Raw genomic sequence first — 17,679 nt, forward strand, 5'->3', positions numbered from 1 at the left:
TAATTTAGAATAAATAAATCAATAAATCCGTAGCTGTTTTATCCCAGGAAATTACAAGACTACTATCAATTTACACAGAAATATGACTTTTATGCCTTTTTTTTAATTATTATTTAATCCACAAACAAGAGTGGAGTGTAGGTTGGGGAAAAGAGACCTGCTGGGTCTCTGCTTCTGGCTTTTTACCTGTAGGACAGCTGGGGTTTCTCCTTGAATTCCTGTGTTTTCCACAAAGCAGGAAGGGTATTGAGTGAATAACATGGGTACCTATCAAGTATATTTTCAGGGCAGCTTGAATTTTCAAAAACATGTACTTGATAAGCTTGTTTTGCACATTCATATTGCTGCTTTGTCTTAAGAGAGAACTGAAACATCAGTCTCACCAGGGTCTAGCAGTAGTTTTAACAGAAATAATTTCTAGTTTTTGGTCTGATGGAAAGTTGCAGTATCGTATAGCGTGGTCTTTGCTGACAGTCACAGGCCGTCTGAGTTTTGCCAGCAGGATGAGGGTACATTTTTGAAGATGGAGATAGTGTTTTGGTAAGCAGCAAAAAGCTGAAATCGATAATACCAGTGCAGCAGCAACGGCAGCTACTTGCTGTGATGATGGGGGAGTGCTTGGCAAAGCATCCAAATGGAGTTTGGAGGCATTGTTCTCAAGGGAACATATTGCGCTCTTTAATAGTCATTTCATATCTTTCCATAGTCTAAAATAATTTTATTTTTTTTTAAAGATGCTGTGTACATAGGAAGGATTCTGGAGGGTTTTTCACTCTTACCGATAGCATCCAGGTGCATTGAAATACAGTACAAAAGGATTGGCATCCCCAGTTCCCTTAAATGTCGTCTGCCTTCCAGTTCACATTGGTTTTCTTCCTTTGCCTTATGCTAATAATGTTTCAGATTCTCTGAAACAGCTCTCAAAGATGCCTGGGAAGTTTGGATGCCTGGAGCCCCTGTGCTAAAGGAGTTGATGTCTTCTTTCATGCATGGAGCTTGCTGTTTGAGATCTTTTCCTTTGTGGTCACTCTTTCTGCCAGTCTTGAGGATGCATAGCATTTATCACAAATGATTTTTTGGGTAATTTGATGACTATCGTGTTGTTTCTCTGATTTTGGTGATATTTCGAATGGTGGTCTCCCCTATTTGCTTTGCTCAAACAAGTACCTAAGAAATGGGATGCTGATCAGTTGAATAACAGCTGATTTGAACAGAAGGTTTGGTGTCTTTTTTTTTTTTTTAAAGTATTTTGGATTCCAGTTATACAATATAGTGAGAACTGACACTTTGCATTTTTATAACTTGAAGAACATTTTTAATTTTTTATCCCCTAGAACATGGTGATGAGTTTCCGAGTCTCAGATCTTCAGATGTTGCTGGGTTTTGTTGGCAGGAGTAAAAGCGGACTTAAACATGAACTAGTCACCAGAGCATTGCAATTGGTCCAATTTGACTGCAGCCCTGAAGTTTTCAAGAAAATTAAGGAGCTCTACGAGACTCGCTATGCCAAGAAGAGCTCTGAAGTCGCGCAGCCTCAGCCACAGCAGCACCGGTCTCCCGAGGCACTCTCCATACATTCATCGTACGACCGTGGGAGCACCGTTGCTCGGACTTCTATCTCCACTACTAATATTGACTATCCTGCGCTCTATGGGAAATACCTTAACGGACTGGGAAGGTTGCCACCCAAAGTTGCGAAGCCTGAAGTTCGACTGGTGAAACTTCCCTTCTATACGACCCTGGATGAACTGTTGAAGCCAACAGAATTAGGTGAGTTTTCAATATGCTGCTGCGTGTATGATGGACACGGTCTGGGAAAGAAAGGAGAAACAAGTTTGTCGAAAAGGTGTCAGTGTTTTTGAGGATCTGTAAAGTCGTGTGACAGAGGAAAGACTGATGAATATGGTGGTGGATGCCCTCCTCTCCCCCCTCTCTCCCCTCATACTTAGAGTTTAGAGTAGAATGTTTATATCTGGTTTTTTTCCCCTCGTCTTAGAAGAGGAATGTGGTCACTTTGAGATTTAATTTGAAAGCCCATCTTGTTTGGCAGGAGCTTCCATATCCTTCGTTGGAAACGCTGCTGTGTTGCACGTTGCAGTCTTTTGCTGTGAATCATAACTTGTCTTCCATCTCCGTCATTTGGCAGGATATTGATGAAAATCTGTCTGTGTTGGTGTCACACCTGTGCTGAGCAAGTTCGCTGCCATATTCTACACTAATGCTGTTTTTCAGTGCTTAAAATACCTGACCTAAAGCCTCTTTTGGGTGAAAGAGGGTGGTACACGCATCAAGCAGTACTTCTGACTTTTTTTTTTTTTTTGTGCTTGTCACAGTTATTTGTGTGTGATGATGTTTATTTTGAGGGGCAACTAGGAAAACTGGAAGAAGTGCCTTTTCCCTGCCCTGATGACTGTTTGTTTGGGGTTCTTTTTGAATTTAGAAATTTTTTTTCACTATTTGAATTCTGAGAAACAAAGAGTATTGCCATGGATGTTAAATATAATGTTCTTGTAGCAAACACAGCGTATGCGGAGGAGAAGTATTGTAGTCTGCTGAGCTGCAGTGTCTCATAAAGTCAGTGTGGTCATATCAGGCTTTGCTACTGAGTGAACCTAGAACTTGAAGTTGGTCTTTCTTTGCTGAAGAAAGTGTTTGGTGTACGTGTGGGTTGGAGGAAAGAGAAAGAAAGATGAAGATATGATTGTGCAGGTGCAAAAAAAAAAAAGACTAATTCATCAGACTTTGTGTAATTTTCATCTTCATTTGGAGGCATTAAATATGTTAATGCTGTGAGCATTTAAACAGTCGAGGGGTGACTGAAATATTTTAAATGCTCTTTGGGGAATGGGTTAGTTCAGTCTTAAATGTGGGGTGGCATTTGCTAGTCAGGAACACAGATGTAGTATTTTGAAGGAAAACAAATTTTCAAAAGGTGGAAACATCCAGGGACAGGAGAAGAGCCTGGATGTACTCGCTGTGATTAAAAGTTGACATTAAATCTTCTACATCAGATCAGAACAGAGGTCTCATTAAATTTAGTATCTCGCCTCTGTTAGTTGACACCTCCCTTGGGTCAGCTTGTTCCCAAAAGCAGATTTGACTAATTTTCCTTCTTGATGAGAGTGTTTTCTGCGTAACGGTGGGGGACTGGGGGTGAGAGCGGGGTATGAACAGATGTTCCGTCTTCATTGTCCCGCTCAGCTGTTCAGAACCTAACAACGCCTTCTAGACACTTGTTTAATTTTCCCAACCTGGTGACCTGCAACTATAATTCCTTCTGCCTACACCGATGTGAATAAAGGAGCATTTTTTTCTCTGTAAAACTGGGCTGATTTCCACACTGCGTGGATATCAGCTGCTCCCCGTTGCTACCTGGAACGGCAGGGTGCTGGAATAGCTTTGGCACTTGTGTGGGGCTCCGCTTAGCGTGGAAGGATGATAAAACAAAGCACTTTGTGGAAAATGGAGTTTCTCTCCATTTGGAAGCTGCACCAGTTCATGCTTTGTTGTCCAGATTTCACATTCTGTGTTTGGACCAAGCGTAAGCTCCTTCTCAACCTCAGAAACTCCTAACGTGGAATTTCCTGAAAGAGATTTAAGATCTTGGACCCATTTAGAAACCCCTAGGTGCTGTTGTGGTTCCCCATTTCCCAAGGCTACAAAAGAGATATTTTAAGCATCTAGCCATGGTGGGAGTAGGGGAAGCTTAATTTATATGTTCCGGACTTCAGTGAGAAGCATTTTTCTTAATGAAAAGGCTCTCTTGCCTCTTTGAGATGATTGCCTTGAGATCAAAGGTGAGGTGGGCAATGCCTCGTTGGGTCTGTAGGCGAGCGGAGTCCCTGAAGAACTATCAAATTACTGTTAGACTTGCAGACAAAGGTGGCTTCAGCTCAAAGCAGATCAATTGGGTCCGTTGCGAACCAGCTGATATCTCACATTTGGTAACTGCACACGCAGCTTCAGTCAATTTGAGTTTAGCATCTGAGTTATCTATGTGGAAACAGCTTCTGGTTTGGTCTAAGGGTGTCAACATGAAAGAATTCTGCTAATTTACTTAAATCACCGCAGTTCTCTTGGGTAGATAAGGCTTAAAATGAAGATTGATCGATACCTTTTTAGCGGGAATGAATACTAATATCTTTCCTGCATTGTATTTTAAGGAGCTAACAAGCAGAGTACTTGTGTGAGCTCCACGATATCTGAGCGCCTCGCTGATAACTGCACTTATCCTCTGGCACCTTTTTGGGTAAAGCACTTTGAATATAGTTTTTGACAGGAATAATGTGCTGTAAGGAATTCTGAATGATGTTTTTGTTGTTGTTCTGAACGTTAGCTGTGACAGCCTGTACTCGCTGTAGATACTGAGGCTTCTGCGCTTCTCCTGGAGATGGGCCAGAGGAGATCTTGCCGTGCAGCTGTGGGAGCAGGAGGCCGTGGAGGCTGGGAGGTTCTGCTCCTGTCAGTGTAAACAGGAGTTGTTTGCTTTTGTCCTTTTGATAATACACCTGCCTTGCAGCGGTGGCGTTGCTGTACTGTTGTGTGGAATTAGTAAAGCTGCTGCTCTAGCCCCTTCCTCTGAAGCTGGACTTCAGTCGCTGTAAAGCGGGCTACCGATTCTGTGCCAAAGGCAACTGCCTTCCCTGGCCTGCAGGGCAAATGCCAGTGGGTTGGGCAATCTCCAAGGAATCCCAGCAAAAGCACGCACTCGCGCTGTTGGTGTAGCCACCTAAACAAACTGCCACGTGCGTTAAAATGAGTGCTTCTGCCGCTTACAAAAATAAAAGATGCCATACAGTCAGCCTGCCCCGTCTCCCCAGGCCCCTGCGTGAATGTCGATGTCCTTCTCTCCAGTCAGAGTAGTTCCGATAGCCAAGGAAGGAAAAACCCCATCGGTATGTTGTCTTGTGCCCTGAGGTGGGCTGTTCTGGAGGGGTAGGGATGCAACAACTTGCAACAACTCCTCAGCCCTGCAGAAGCCTCCTGCCATCACCTTTGGGATCTCAAGCCGCTGTGATGACAATATGAGCTTTCCTTGGGGCGTATAATGAACAACGTCTCAGTTTTCCTAATCAGGTTTGCTTTGTCTTTGTGTAGCTCAACAATCAGGAGGATGGTGTGTCTATAGACGGTTGTTTAAGCAACAGTATTAAAATTTTTTTTGTTGTTCATATTTTTAGAAAGAGATGAATGATAATGGTCCTTATGAAATGCTTTGCTTTGCGATGGTTGTTTTGGCCAAGAGAAATTTGGATGGAAACTGGAGTTAAATTAAAAGTCCATACCTTAATTTTATTTTTTTAATTTATGAAAGCCCTTTTTGAATTTGTAAAGCTAAATTACCGAAGGGAAGTATCTGTACTCAGTGAATCAGGTTGTCACTGTGTCTTCCAAGATCTTAGAGCTGCTGAGGTTTTATCCTTCCTTCATCTTATTCACAGACAGTAGAGCACACTTTTCTACTTCTCAGAGTCTGGTGTATTGGCTTTGAATAGCAATTAAAGTGATGTGAAAAAAAAAATCCAATTCTTGCTAAAAAGAAAAAATAAAAGCTGTTTTATCACTTCCTGTTCTTTGTGTTTATCCCATGACTTGCACCAGCTCAGAGCCTCGACTTCAGTTGGAAACGTGTACTGACAATAAACCTTAACGTGTTTGAATTTAATAAAAGGTACCGAGCGGAAGTCGTACCCTTGGTTTTCCACATCTCAAGCTTAATTTTAACCATGTTAAATGCATTTGGTCTGAAAGTCGTGAACGTATAACAGGCCAATTAATGCTGGGTTCTCACATCAGCGTTTCTGCAAGTGGAGCGCTGTCACACCTTCCTATAAACGCACCCTCCAGGTCATGTGTTTGGGAGTCATGTTTTCTCTCTTACAGCTGGTTTTTGTGATGCTTTTTTATTATCTAAGCTGATCTTTTGTTGTTGTAGTTGTCATTTCCTTTCTTTTCCAGAATCGGTCTGATCAGTCTGGTGGTTTCATGCTTTCATGTCACGCCTAGGGCTCTTCTTTGAGTTCTAGTCTCCGCACTGTGACACCACTTGGGGTTTGTTCTTACACGAACACAGGATTATTTGCTCATTGATGATTTGAGGGGAAGGGAAAAAAAAAAGGCAGGTCTGAATCCAGTGTGTACTAACTAGCAAACCAGGCGAGCAATAAATGAGCAAAGCTGTAATAACGGTAGATTTACCAAAACACACGATGACTGGAGTTCTCGCGCAGCTGGATGGGAGAAGACAAGACTTAGAAGTAAATATAGAATATAAAAAATCACCTTGTGCTCAGCAGTGGAAGAAGAGCTAGATATTATCAGTTTGATGTACAGTCTGTCTTTTTTTTTTTTTTCTCTTCAGTTCCACAGAATAATGAGAAGCTTCAGGAAAGTCCGTGCATTTTTGCATTAACACCGAGACAAGTGGAGTTGATCAGAAATTCCAGGTACTGCTCGTTGTGTATTAACAGTTCAAGAAAATGGAGCTGTGTAATTCCTCTGTGTTCCTTCTCTGGAAGCTTTTGTTCCCTGCAAGGAAACACAGTTTGAGGACATGAGCAGACTTCTCATGTAAAGCAAATAGCTTTGGGGGAGGTGGGAGGTACAATTTTACCCCTCTAAGTCCCTAAGTTTCACTTCTCCTCTAATCTTACTTTTTGATAGTAGATTTGAGCAGGAAAAACAGTATGAAATTGTTGATGACCTGGATTCTCTGTTGAGCTGGTGTTGTGAATATTTGCAGATTTTTTTCTTTGCATCCAAAGTTCAAAAGCTATACATGTAGCGCTGTTTGCATCTGAAAGAAAGCTTCCTTGGTGTAAAGGATGCTATAGAAACTGCAGAAGAAAACATCTTGCACCGATTAGGATTTACCCTCACCTCTGTCGCGATGCAACTTTTGATTCGAACAATGAAAGGCCTCAGAGATGGCAGTGCAGGCAGTGAGGCTTCCGCTTTGGCTGACCCCGCTGCCTTGCTCCTTGCTGCTGTGAAAGGACAGTGATGCAGAAGAGGGCCTCCAAAACTAAGTGTAACACCTTTAAATATTTCTCTTTACAGTAAAATCATACTGTTATCATAGAATCAGTGAAAGATTATATATCTTGAATATCCAGTGTTTGGTTGCTGTTGTGGTTCCAGTGGATCAACAGAAGCAGTGCAGGGGAAGGTGTTTGAAGACTTAACAGAAAGGAAATATACACCACAGGAGTCTTTAAGGGTGGTAAAATGCTACACCTGATGTAGCTGATTCTTAATGCTCTTTTCTTCATATATTTGGTTTTTGTAAAACTTCCCCTGTCAGTAACACAACTGAAATACTTCATAGCGAGGGTTTCAATGAGAGTCCAGAATGATCACTCAGCGCAGGTCCATCTCCTTTTGCTGCCTGGGGGTGGTGTCCAGATGTGTTCCCCTCCGATCTAAAACCGCCACGTGGGCTCCTGTCTGCCAGCTGAACTGAGCTTCCATCCCTTCCACCCCCAAAATGAAAACATTTGTCCTAAAATACTGAACTGGAACGTGAAACACTTTCAGAGGCAAATCAAGACTGATTTGGGGATCTTATCTAATGCCTGGTGTCCTGTGCTGAAGTTAGAGTGTATTTTACACCTGTGCGTAGACTCCTAATAAAATACCCTTGTTCTATGATACGTTGCTTTCCTGATACCAGCTGAAATCCTGTTACGAGTAGTACTACTGAAGTTAGCAGTACTAACAGTTGTTCTGCAGGTGCCATAATATTCTGTTCCTTGGTTTGCGTGAACAGCTTTAGCTGAATGTTTGAACAAAGAGAGCCTTCAAAGAACACTGTCGGCTAGACCTGACCTTAAAACCTAGTTTTTGTAAATGCTTACAAACCAGCAAAAGGATGCCAAGGAAATTGCGATCTTTCACCCAACACTTCTACAGTTTTGAAAACCCGAGAAGGGCTGTAGGAAAAAAAAAATACAGGACCACTGATATTTGCAGAGGGAATTGTACAATTTAAATAAAAAATCTGTAAAGTAATTCCTTAAAGGTTTATTTAAAAAAAAAAAAAGAACTAAAACTCTTGAGTCTGGCAAAAGTGATGGCTGATTTTTGGTTGTTTTGCGTTTTGTTTTGTTTTGTGTTTTTTTGATATATATATATATATTTTTTTTTTTTACATAATTAATCTGAAGTTTGTTTCTTCTTTAATTTCCTAGGGAGTTGCAGCCTGGTGTGAAATCCGTTCAGGTTGTGCTAAGGTATGTCTGAGCATGGGGTTGATTTAACATCAGGTGCAGGACAGGGGAGGAGGGAATGCACTGCCAAAAGAGATGAACTTTCAATGTCGGTTTTGTAGCTACAAAGATAACTTACAGTAAGTTGTTTGTTCATGTGCCTAACACAAGCATCTTGAACTCTACTTTCTAACCTCTTCCTACGGGTGCTGCTTGAGTTAACGCTGCGGTAGAAGAGAGCAGCGGGTCAGATTTTGCTGCCCGGGTGCCAAGCCTGCATCCGATGTGGGAGAGCCGAGCGGAATTGGCTTTGCTTTGGCCAGAGGAGGGAGCATGGGTTGGTGTGGTGATGGTTGGCTGCTGGTAGCTGTTGATGTGCAGAGAGTTTTGAACATGCAAACAGTATGGGGATATTGAGAGATGTGTTGTTTCTTCACAGAATCTGTTACACAGATACTAGTTCTCCCCAGGAGGATCAGTACCCTCCGAACATTGCGGTGAAAGTGAATCATAGTTACTGCTCCGTGCCGGTAAGTCAGCTCAGCCGGGAGGTGTGACACTGCAACTTTGGAAGGACTTGTGTAATTTAGAAGGAAATTGCTTTCCTGGTAAATGCAGACAAGAAGCCAGAGTATAAAAGTGCACTGCTTAGTTTAAAGCGAATTTTCTAATGGATTAGCTATGTTATTAGTAAACTGTTCTTGCAAAAAGACTTGGTCTGACTTTCACCTCCCTTCTACCTCCCTCCTTGAAATCTGTGGGTGAGTAGAGTTTAGTGAAGCTGAGGAATAGATACACCCACATAGAAGCATCTTCAGTAAAAAATATACTAATCTTTCTGCCTTAGGGCTACTATCCATCAAACAAACCCGGAGTGGAACCTAAGAGGCCCTGTCGTCCCATCAACCTCACCCATCTCATGTACCTGTCTGCAGCGACCAACCGCATCACTGTCACCTGGGGGAATTACGGGAAGGTACGTGCCGAAGGAAATGGCACAGAACTGTGCAAACAAGTGCAAAAGAGCAGCCTCACTCATCCTCTGCCTTCCTTCTCTCGTTAGAGCTATTCCGTGGGGCTGTACTTAGTGCGGCAGATGACCTCAGCAGAACTGCTGCAGCGGTTGAAAACCATTGGGATCAAACATCCCGAACTCTGCAAAGCACTTGGTGAGTATGTTTGCTTCTCAGGTGGCTGGGGGAGGTGCGCTGTGTGCCTGCGGCAAGGCTGCCAGAAATCTGCTTGGCAACAGCTGCCAAACTTTAAACAATTTCTTTCCTCCGGTTGTATAAAAACACTTTTTATTTGAACAGACTTGCTAAGCTGTATGTCAGTCGTGTGAAATTGCCCCAAACCTGTGTGCGAGTGCAGCGCTTCTGCAACGCGCGTTTCTCGTGGCTCTGCAGAAGTTCTGAATCACTTCAGTTGGATTTAGAATTTGTCCCCAGGTCGTATCGTGGCGAGTGCCGCTGAGGGCCAGTGTCGTTCTGACACGAATGGCTTCATGCCTTCACCTGAGTAATCATGAGCTGACGAACGTTACCGCAGCACCTCGGCCTTGACCCGCACTATTTCCAAAGGAGATTTCTGGAGCAAGGGATCCTGGTGAAAATGTCCTGCTGCCCCAACCCCCCCGTGAATCCTAGGGGCTGGCAGTGGGATTTCACCACCAGCACTTTCATATGCGTTGAGAGCTTCCGAGAAGAGATGATCCCGAGAGATGCTTATCCTAGACCACTCAGGTAAATCATCATGGGACGAGGCAAGTGCAAACGCTTATTGTAAATGAGGGGAAATTACCTTTCCAAGCCAGAATCTGACTTGCAGCTCATGAGAGGCTGGAGGATTTCCAGTTATTTAATGTTACTGGAGAGAGCAGTCTTACTATTCAGTTCTGTGTGGGAGAACTAACACCATGGATCGTGATGGTCTCTAAGACGTACTGTTCAGATCATGGACTCCTCTGACTGGGTGAAGGAAACATCATCTTGAAGACAGATCGTGGTTCATAGGGGAGATGATGATTTCAGTCATGTCCAATCTTCAGGTGCCTAATGCACGGTGTGGGACACACTGCGGCTCCAGCCAAACTTCTGATCGTCACGTGAAGTGCAGCATTTCTGCAGCAGATGCTGAACACTTCTGTGCCTGTGTGCCACGTTGAATAGTGTCCATGGCAGTCTTGATGGTATTAGACCACTCTGATAGCCAGCACTTACCTGTTGCTGTAAGAAATGATCCATTTCTTAAATATCCACCATTCTCAGGAGTTCGAGGCACTGGCTGTGTTCCCTTTTTCTGCTCTTCACCAGAACATTAAACAGTTCGAGCAGAGGCTCAGTTTTGAGCTGTCCTGAACTGCAGAGGATGCTCTCCTTCTCTGACACTTCTTGAATCCAGGCTCAGCAGTGAGTCCTTGAGTGCTTGCAGGATGGCTTCTTGAGCTGAGAGTGGCAGACAGAGGTTCTGAAAGCCGCTTTCTTGCCTTTTCCACTCGATAACTCCAGTTCTAGTGAGTTAGAGAACTAACAGCTCTGGCTGGACTTCAGGGCAGAGATGAGTTGTGTTTGGTAACCTTAAATTTGACCGAATGGGAACGTTGTCTTGTCTCAGTTCCATTGTTACTGTTACTGCTTGGAAGTTGTTTGGACATCTCCAACTGGCAAGCACAAGTAGCTTGTAAACTTTGCTTTTATAGCTCTGGTCTGTTCTGCAAACGATTCCGTATCATGTTCACTGCAATATCCCTCGGTACTTGCTAAAGCTACCCTCTGACTTTGGTTTCATCTCGGCGCTGACTCATCTTCCTCTGCTTATGCTTCCGTTCACTTTGGTATAGGAACATTGTCTGAAAACAGAGATGCGTATATCCATGGCTGTGAATCCAAAAGCAGTCTTAGGACAGCTTGATCCTAATCAGGAGGTCCCCGAAAATGCTCGTTTCTCCTTCCCATATCGCAGTAATTGATGCTCTTACAAAGAGCTTTACGAAAAATTAAGCTTGGATGAAAAGTCTCCTAGTGTGAAGAAAACAACACCAAATCTTCTTCTCTTGTGGGAATTTCACATCTGAGAAGTCACTCTCTAATTAGAGAGCTGTGTGTTGCAAAACTGCATGTAGCCTCATTGTCTGGAGACATCTTGTTATGATCTGAAAAGGTCAAAAGAAATGGTTGACTTGCTCCAAAGAAAAATGGTGATGGAAGTGTCAAAGGCCTTTTCAGACAGCGCGTGAGCAGCTGCTACTCTTTAGTTGTGTCGTAGTTTAAAACTGATTTTCTGCACCTTGATGTGAGACTGCATGTGTGGGACCTGTGCGTCTGCTGCTCTTTTTGGTTTGCTTGCGGCTCCTCTGGGTTTTCCTTTCAGGATGCAGCAGCAGGGGCAGGATTCTCTACCTCTCTAACATGGAATTCTTTCCCAATGTATGCTGGATCGCTGCTTGGGACTGGTTTTTGCATGGCTGCCTTACTCTTCGAGCTGTCCGCCCTGGTACCTCTGGGTCTGTTCCTGTGAAACACTCTGCTAGAATAAACGAGCTGGCCAGCATATAAACTGGGGGGTTACAGCCCAGCAGCACTAAGAGGAGGCTTGTTTATTTGGTGGGGAAATGATGGGATGTGGTTTCCTGACAATTTGACCGTATCCTGTGTTTGCTCACTGCTGGGGGGACTTTGTCAGAATTTCGAAGGGCAGGGGGAGGCAGTTAACCCCGTCCTATTGCCACTGATCTCGGAAGGGAATAAAATCCATCATGCTTATGCTAATGACCAGCTAAGCCTAAGGTGACTTAGTTCCAGAGGTCTTGCCATGTGCTAGAGCTCTGTCTGTCTGCTCTTTCCATTCCTGTGGGCAGTCCAGGTACGTGTCTCAGTCCCCTCTGAAGGGGGACAAAGTTGGCTCCTTTGGTGTAATATTAACGTGAAAAAGCTGGTCAGAGGAAATCCCACTGCTATGTACCCCAGCGGCCAAGCCCGTAGTTTGCAAATAAGAGGCAGAAGGGTTGCTAAGAGAGCATTAACAGCGTAGCTAGCAGATAGCAGGCAGCCGGTTGTCCTCGTCCCAACACCTGAGTCCACTCCGTCTCCTTCATTTGCTCTGCCTGGATGAAAGGCAACACATGCTGTTGTCTGTGTCGTTGGGAATTTGTAAGAAAATATGAGGTTCCTTAACCAGTAAATCCCCCCAGCTGGCCTCTAGACCATGAACTGCCTTGTCTTGACTTGCCAAAAAACGTTGTGCACACAGTGTCTCGTCTTGATTTGCCAAAAAACGTTGTGCACACAGTGTCTCTACCGAGCTCTGCAGGTTGCACAAGCCTGGTCCAGTACAACAGCCATGTCCTCTGTCCCTGATGGGCAGAGGTTGTCATCGGTAGGGGAAGTTACTCTTACGTAGGCAAGGGCTGTTGGTGACCCTCATGACCTGTGCTACACCTTGTTTCTAAGGTTTGAGTTTGCATCTGTTAAATGTTGTGCTGTCTACTCTCACTGCAGTGAAAGAGAAGCTACGCTTGGATCCTGACAGTGAAATCGCCACTACAGGTGTTCGTGTGTCTCTTATCTGTCCGGTAAGTCTTCGCAATATACTTTAGTCTGGTTTTGTCAAGAAACCCTATTCTGCTGCCGGACCAGCTTTGCATCCTGACAAACCTTTTTGCTTAGGAGGAGAACTGTCTGGTGATACTTGTCAGGGTTTTATTGCTGATCTTCTGTTCTTTGGTTCAACAGCTAGTGAAGATGCGGCTGTCTGTCCCGTGCCGGGCAGAGACCTGTGCACATCTGCAGTGCTTTGATGCAGTCTTCTACCTACAGATGAATGAGAAAAAGCCCACATGGATGTGCCCTGTGTGTGACAAACCAGCACCCTATGACCAGCTGATAATTGATGGGTGAGTACAGACACTTCTGTCCTTGCCCCCTTCCTTTTCTCATCGGCCCCCTTCCTTTTCTCCTCGCCCCTTTCCTTTTTTCCACTGGGTGCGGCATCTTGTCTCCTGGTCTGTGCGTCAAGTTCGCCTCGAAACAAACTTGGAAGCTTATTCTGCTGGTGCATAACATTCTGAGTTAATAATCTTGGTGTGTTAGAGCAAGGCTTCGCTGTCTGTCATTCTTAATTTTGAGAATCAAGCATTTACTGCCTCACTCTTTTCATCAGGCTGATGAACCTGCTGCCTTCGTTGGCCGATATCATCCTGCATGGAATAAACCACTTTATAAGCACCCGATAAGGTGATTTTTTGATAGGAAACATCTTCCTCTTTTCTTGTCGGTGTGAGGTGCTCATCAGCTCACGAGCGATTCTTGGCACACTGTAAATGTGATTGGGAGGATCTTTGCTGCCAGCTGTTAAACTGAGCATCCCGCAACATATAGTCTGCAAGACAGAGGTGCAAATGCAGTATTTGGGAAGATTTTTGTAGTCTGTGTGACTGTTCCAGTGCGATTTCTGTGGCCCTTGTGAATATCTCAGTGTCAGGGATGGGAAGGATGCCTCAGTAGGGCCTATTTCTGTGTTTTGGATGCCTGCAGGGGGGAAAAAGCAGCAGGTTCAGGTGCACTGGAGGGATAGAATTAAAATGGAAATATTGTCCAGGCTGGAGGTTTTGTGGATCTACCTGGGCTCCCTGGGCCTCCCCCCCGGTTCCTCTGGGGACACCCAGTGGTGGTGGATCCCTGTGCAGCAGGACCTTGGGGTGCTCGGGGGCCCCAGCAGCTCCCTGATTGGGGTCAACACCCCCCCCTGCTGTGAGAGGGGACACTAGTGCACAGGCAAAGGGGCCATGCTGGGAGGGAGCTGGCTTTTGGTACAGCGTTCTTAGAGTGGGCTTGTGAAGGGCAGACCACAAAGTTTTGCCCCAGCCGTGCATTCATGTCACAGTGACCAGGAGGACAGAGCCACACCAGCATCCCCATTCTCGGTGTTCCCAGCGAGGCAGCCCCTTTCTCTTCTGCAGGAGGGATGTTCTCTTTCTGCTGTCTCATTTTGAATGTGGCAGAGTCGGAGAAGTGCTGTAAAAGCCCAGGAGAGAATTAAAGCAGAGTAAATTCCAAACAGCATTTGGAAAATGGGAAGGCGAGAAATGCATGTCCTGAGCCCTGCCAAGAGTTCTCTGGCTGTGAATTGGGGAAAGGTGGCTTTAGACTTGGCACCCAACTTGTCATCTGGTTCTCAGTCCATATGGGAACGGTGTCTCCCATATCTTTGGACTAGAGTGAGTTTCTTCTGTCTGCTTTTGCCAAAGAGCAGAGCAGAGGGCTCACCATAAGCTAGGAGAGCTGGAGTTCTCCAGCACAGCAGTACAGGAACACTTTGGAGGTGATGCTCAGATGTCTGAGTGAGGGTTGATACTGGAAAACTTAAAACTGCAGCTGTGTGCCAAGAGGATTTCTCTAAAAAGCAGGAGATCTCCCTCTCCTTGCTGCAGACCTGGCAGACGCAGACCTGTACGCAGACTGCAGAACGAGCTGGGCTGGCAGCAGGGGCCACCGGAGGCAAGGCAGAAAGCTGGCGACGATGCTTCTCAGCTCCAGAAACGTTGGTTCCAGAGGCTATCTCTAGAGGAGAGCACAAATACATTGCCTGGCTTTTTTCCAGGAGTAAAGGAAGGAACAAGGAATGAATTAATGTGAATGGTAATCTCCACCCACCCCCCAGATGAAGCTTTGTTGCCTCAAAATGCGGGGAACCTGCTTTGTGGGCTGGGACCACTGAGATCTGTAGGTGCTAGCCAAGCCGAGAGCAGCCCTGAGGACTGGTGGAGCAAGATGCATGGTTTCTGGCTTCTAGAAAATGATCTCCACCCTCATGGCTTGAATAATTGGCCTCTAACACAGATTCCCTCAAAAGTAGGGAGAGGGGAGGGAGAAATTGTTCAGGTGGATCCAGCTCCCTTGGCACACCAGGCAGTGAAGCGAGCAGACGAGTCTCAGCCCGGGTGGTATATTCCCAGGGCCGGGCTGATAATATTCTGGGTCTGTAGGTGCAGGTTTGATCCAGGAGTTGTGGCTTTTTAAGACAGTCTGAAGCGAGGCATAGATAACCTGTTTGCTTTGTCCTCTGGCCAACACCGACAGGAAAATCCAGTTCATTTGAGATCTCTAACAAGGCTGCCAGGGGAACGTACGAGGAGTTGGATTGTGGAACCTCCACAGGTCAGCGATGCACGTGTCCCTCCTGGAAGAGGAGGAGGAGGTCATCAGTGCTAAAGGCTCGGCAGGTTTCTTTGTCCCCGCTCTGCAGTGCTCAAGACTGGGTTTCAGTGCCGGTTCCGTTGGATGAAGGTAGTCTTCAGATCTCCCTGAAATTAAGCTAGAGGGAACCTGGCAGTCACAGCTGGATGTTGTTAGTCAAAAAAGGGGCGTAGGCTCCTGAGGAGGTAGGTGGTTGGTTGAGTGGAAGATCCTCTGGGCCTTGTCAGCTTTTTTGGAATTGCAGCTTGGTGGTTGCTCTGCTGGGTGACAGGACCGGCTGTGGAAACATGTTTCCTGCTTGAGCTGGGAGAAAGCAGAAACTTTCTCCCACTAGTGTGCCACGGATAGTTTTCCTGAGCTTGTGGGCTTTCACTTTAGTTCTCCTTTATACTGAAAGGCAATGTTCAAGTCCAGAAATCAATAGGACCTTGCGGAATAGCAGTTCCAAGAGCGTGTCCGCATAAACATCCCAGGCAAACGGTGGGACAGAGCAGAATAAAGCCGGTACCAGCTTCTGCAGCACAGCGAGACAGAGTTCTGGTTAGTGTCTCTGCAACGAGAGATGGCTGACAGCAAGGTGTCGATGCTGGGTCTGCTTTCAGTGCTGAACGTATTTTGTTGTTTTGTTTTTTTGGGGTTTTTTTTTGTATGGTGAAGGAGGCTGCATGTATTGTTTTTGTGGCTGCTGTGGTGGCTTTGGGAGATAAAAATAGAAAGGAAGTGAAGTGCTGCTTGTTGGATTGCTTATTTCCTGATGTCGTGGGATATTTTGTCTTTTGCTGACGCCTTGGTGTGAATGTACCTGCACCGGCCCTGGCAGAGCTCTAGATGGGGCATCAGCCGTCTGTCTGGACGCAGTACCACAGACTGGGGAAACTGGGTGAAGAGGCAAGACCGTCTTCTAATTGCACGTAATTAAAATGTTAGTTCCCGCTTTAGGTGCGTTGTCAGAAAGGCCTGAGATGGTTTGCACTGTCAGAACCTGCACTGGTTTAATGGGAAATAAAACAAGGACTGGCTGTTTGGCAGCCTTCTGCTAACACCACGTTTCTTTTGAATTTAGGGCTGTTTAAGGTGAAGATCCAGGTTGATGGCCTGTCACTAAATGCATTCTGCTGATTGCCTCCAGCTTAACAGATGGCATCTTTTCTCCTGTGCAGGCTCCTCTCAAAGATCCTAACAGAATGTGAAGACGCAGATGAAATAGAATACCTGGTGGATGGCTCCTGGTGTCCCATCAGAGCTGAGAAGGAGCGGAGCTGCAGCCCTCAGTGTCCAATATTAGTTCTAGGTGAGTATCTCTGGGGCTAAAGGCTTCCACAGACTGTAGGAAATGTGCACAATTCATGTACCTTTTGCCTTTTAGACTGGACATTTGTGAGCATTTCTGTACCTGTCGGTGTTTGAGAGGCGTTTGGACAAGGCCCTTCAGAACCTTTGGTCAGCCCTGACGTGGTCAGGCAGTGGGACTGGTTGATCTTTGTAGGTCCCTTCCAACTGAGAATATTCTATTCTAGTACCACACAGCCACGAGAGACCAAGAATATTTAGAGCATCCCCTCAGCTCGGCACGAAGCGTTGTAATTAATCCCCTCTCTTCCCCCGCCTCTTCCAGGTTCTTCAGATGTGAACGGGCTGTTGCCCACTCCGAACGGGAACGGCGAGAATGGCAAAGCCGCTGCTGACGTTGTGGATTTGACACTGGACAGCTCATCATCGGAGGAAGAGGAGGAGGAAGATGAGGAAGAAGACGACGATGATGAGGGACCCCAACCAAAACGACGCTGCTCTTACGAGAAGGGTTTAGTTTCTGCCTGCTGACTGCGGAAGCAGCTCTGAATCTCAGAATGGACAGACTTGAATACTCTGGTGCTTACTAAACTGGAGGAGCGGGAGAATGTCCTCTCCCACCTCATCTCCCTTCCTCCCTCATCTCCTTTGACTTTCCTGTTCCAAATTAATCATTAAAACAAGAGAAAAAGAAAAAAAAAGTAATCCACAAACGAAAAACAAACCATTGAGCTGCTTCTTGGTTGGAAAAAAACGACCCTGCTCAAAGCCTGACCCTGAACTGGAGTCTGAATTAAGGAAAGTGTCTTAAGCCAGGCAGTGGGAACCCGCAGCTCGCTGCTGTCTGCTGCCCTTCACCAGGACGGTTCGAATTGGAGGAGTTCACATCTACAGGACATCCAACTCCCGTGCATCTCCAAAGCTGTGTGCATTTTTATCGTCTTGTTAAATAACCATTCCTTAATTAATCTAAACATTTTTTGCTGGAC

The 17,679-nt window shown here is 45.4% G+C and overlaps 1 protein-coding gene across 1 annotated transcript; it reads left to right on the plus strand.

The window, feature by feature from the left end:
* Nucleotides 1–1,337: 1,337 nt before the first annotated feature.
* PIAS4 (protein inhibitor of activated STAT, 4) lies at nt 1,338–17,282 on the plus strand. The gene is made up of 10 exons (XM_010079368.1): nt 1,338–1,770; nt 6,362–6,446; nt 8,190–8,231; nt 8,647–8,737; nt 9,055–9,183; nt 9,271–9,376; nt 12,704–12,777; nt 12,938–13,098; nt 16,561–16,691; nt 17,016–17,282. Exons 1-10 carry the CDS (start codon nt 1,338–1,340, stop codon nt 17,219–17,221), a joined length of 1,458 nt encoding a protein of 485 aa, XP_010077670.1. The 3' UTR covers nt 17,222–17,282.
* The last annotated feature ends 397 nt before the right edge of the window (nt 17,283–17,679 follow it).

The sequence above is a fragment of the Pterocles gutturalis genome, unplaced genomic scaffold (assembly GCF_000699245.1).
Source record: "Pterocles gutturalis isolate BGI_N339 unplaced genomic scaffold, ASM69924v1 scaffold1214, whole genome shotgun sequence".
Taxonomy (NCBI): domain Eukaryota; kingdom Metazoa; phylum Chordata; class Aves; order Pterocliformes; family Pteroclidae; genus Pterocles; species Pterocles gutturalis.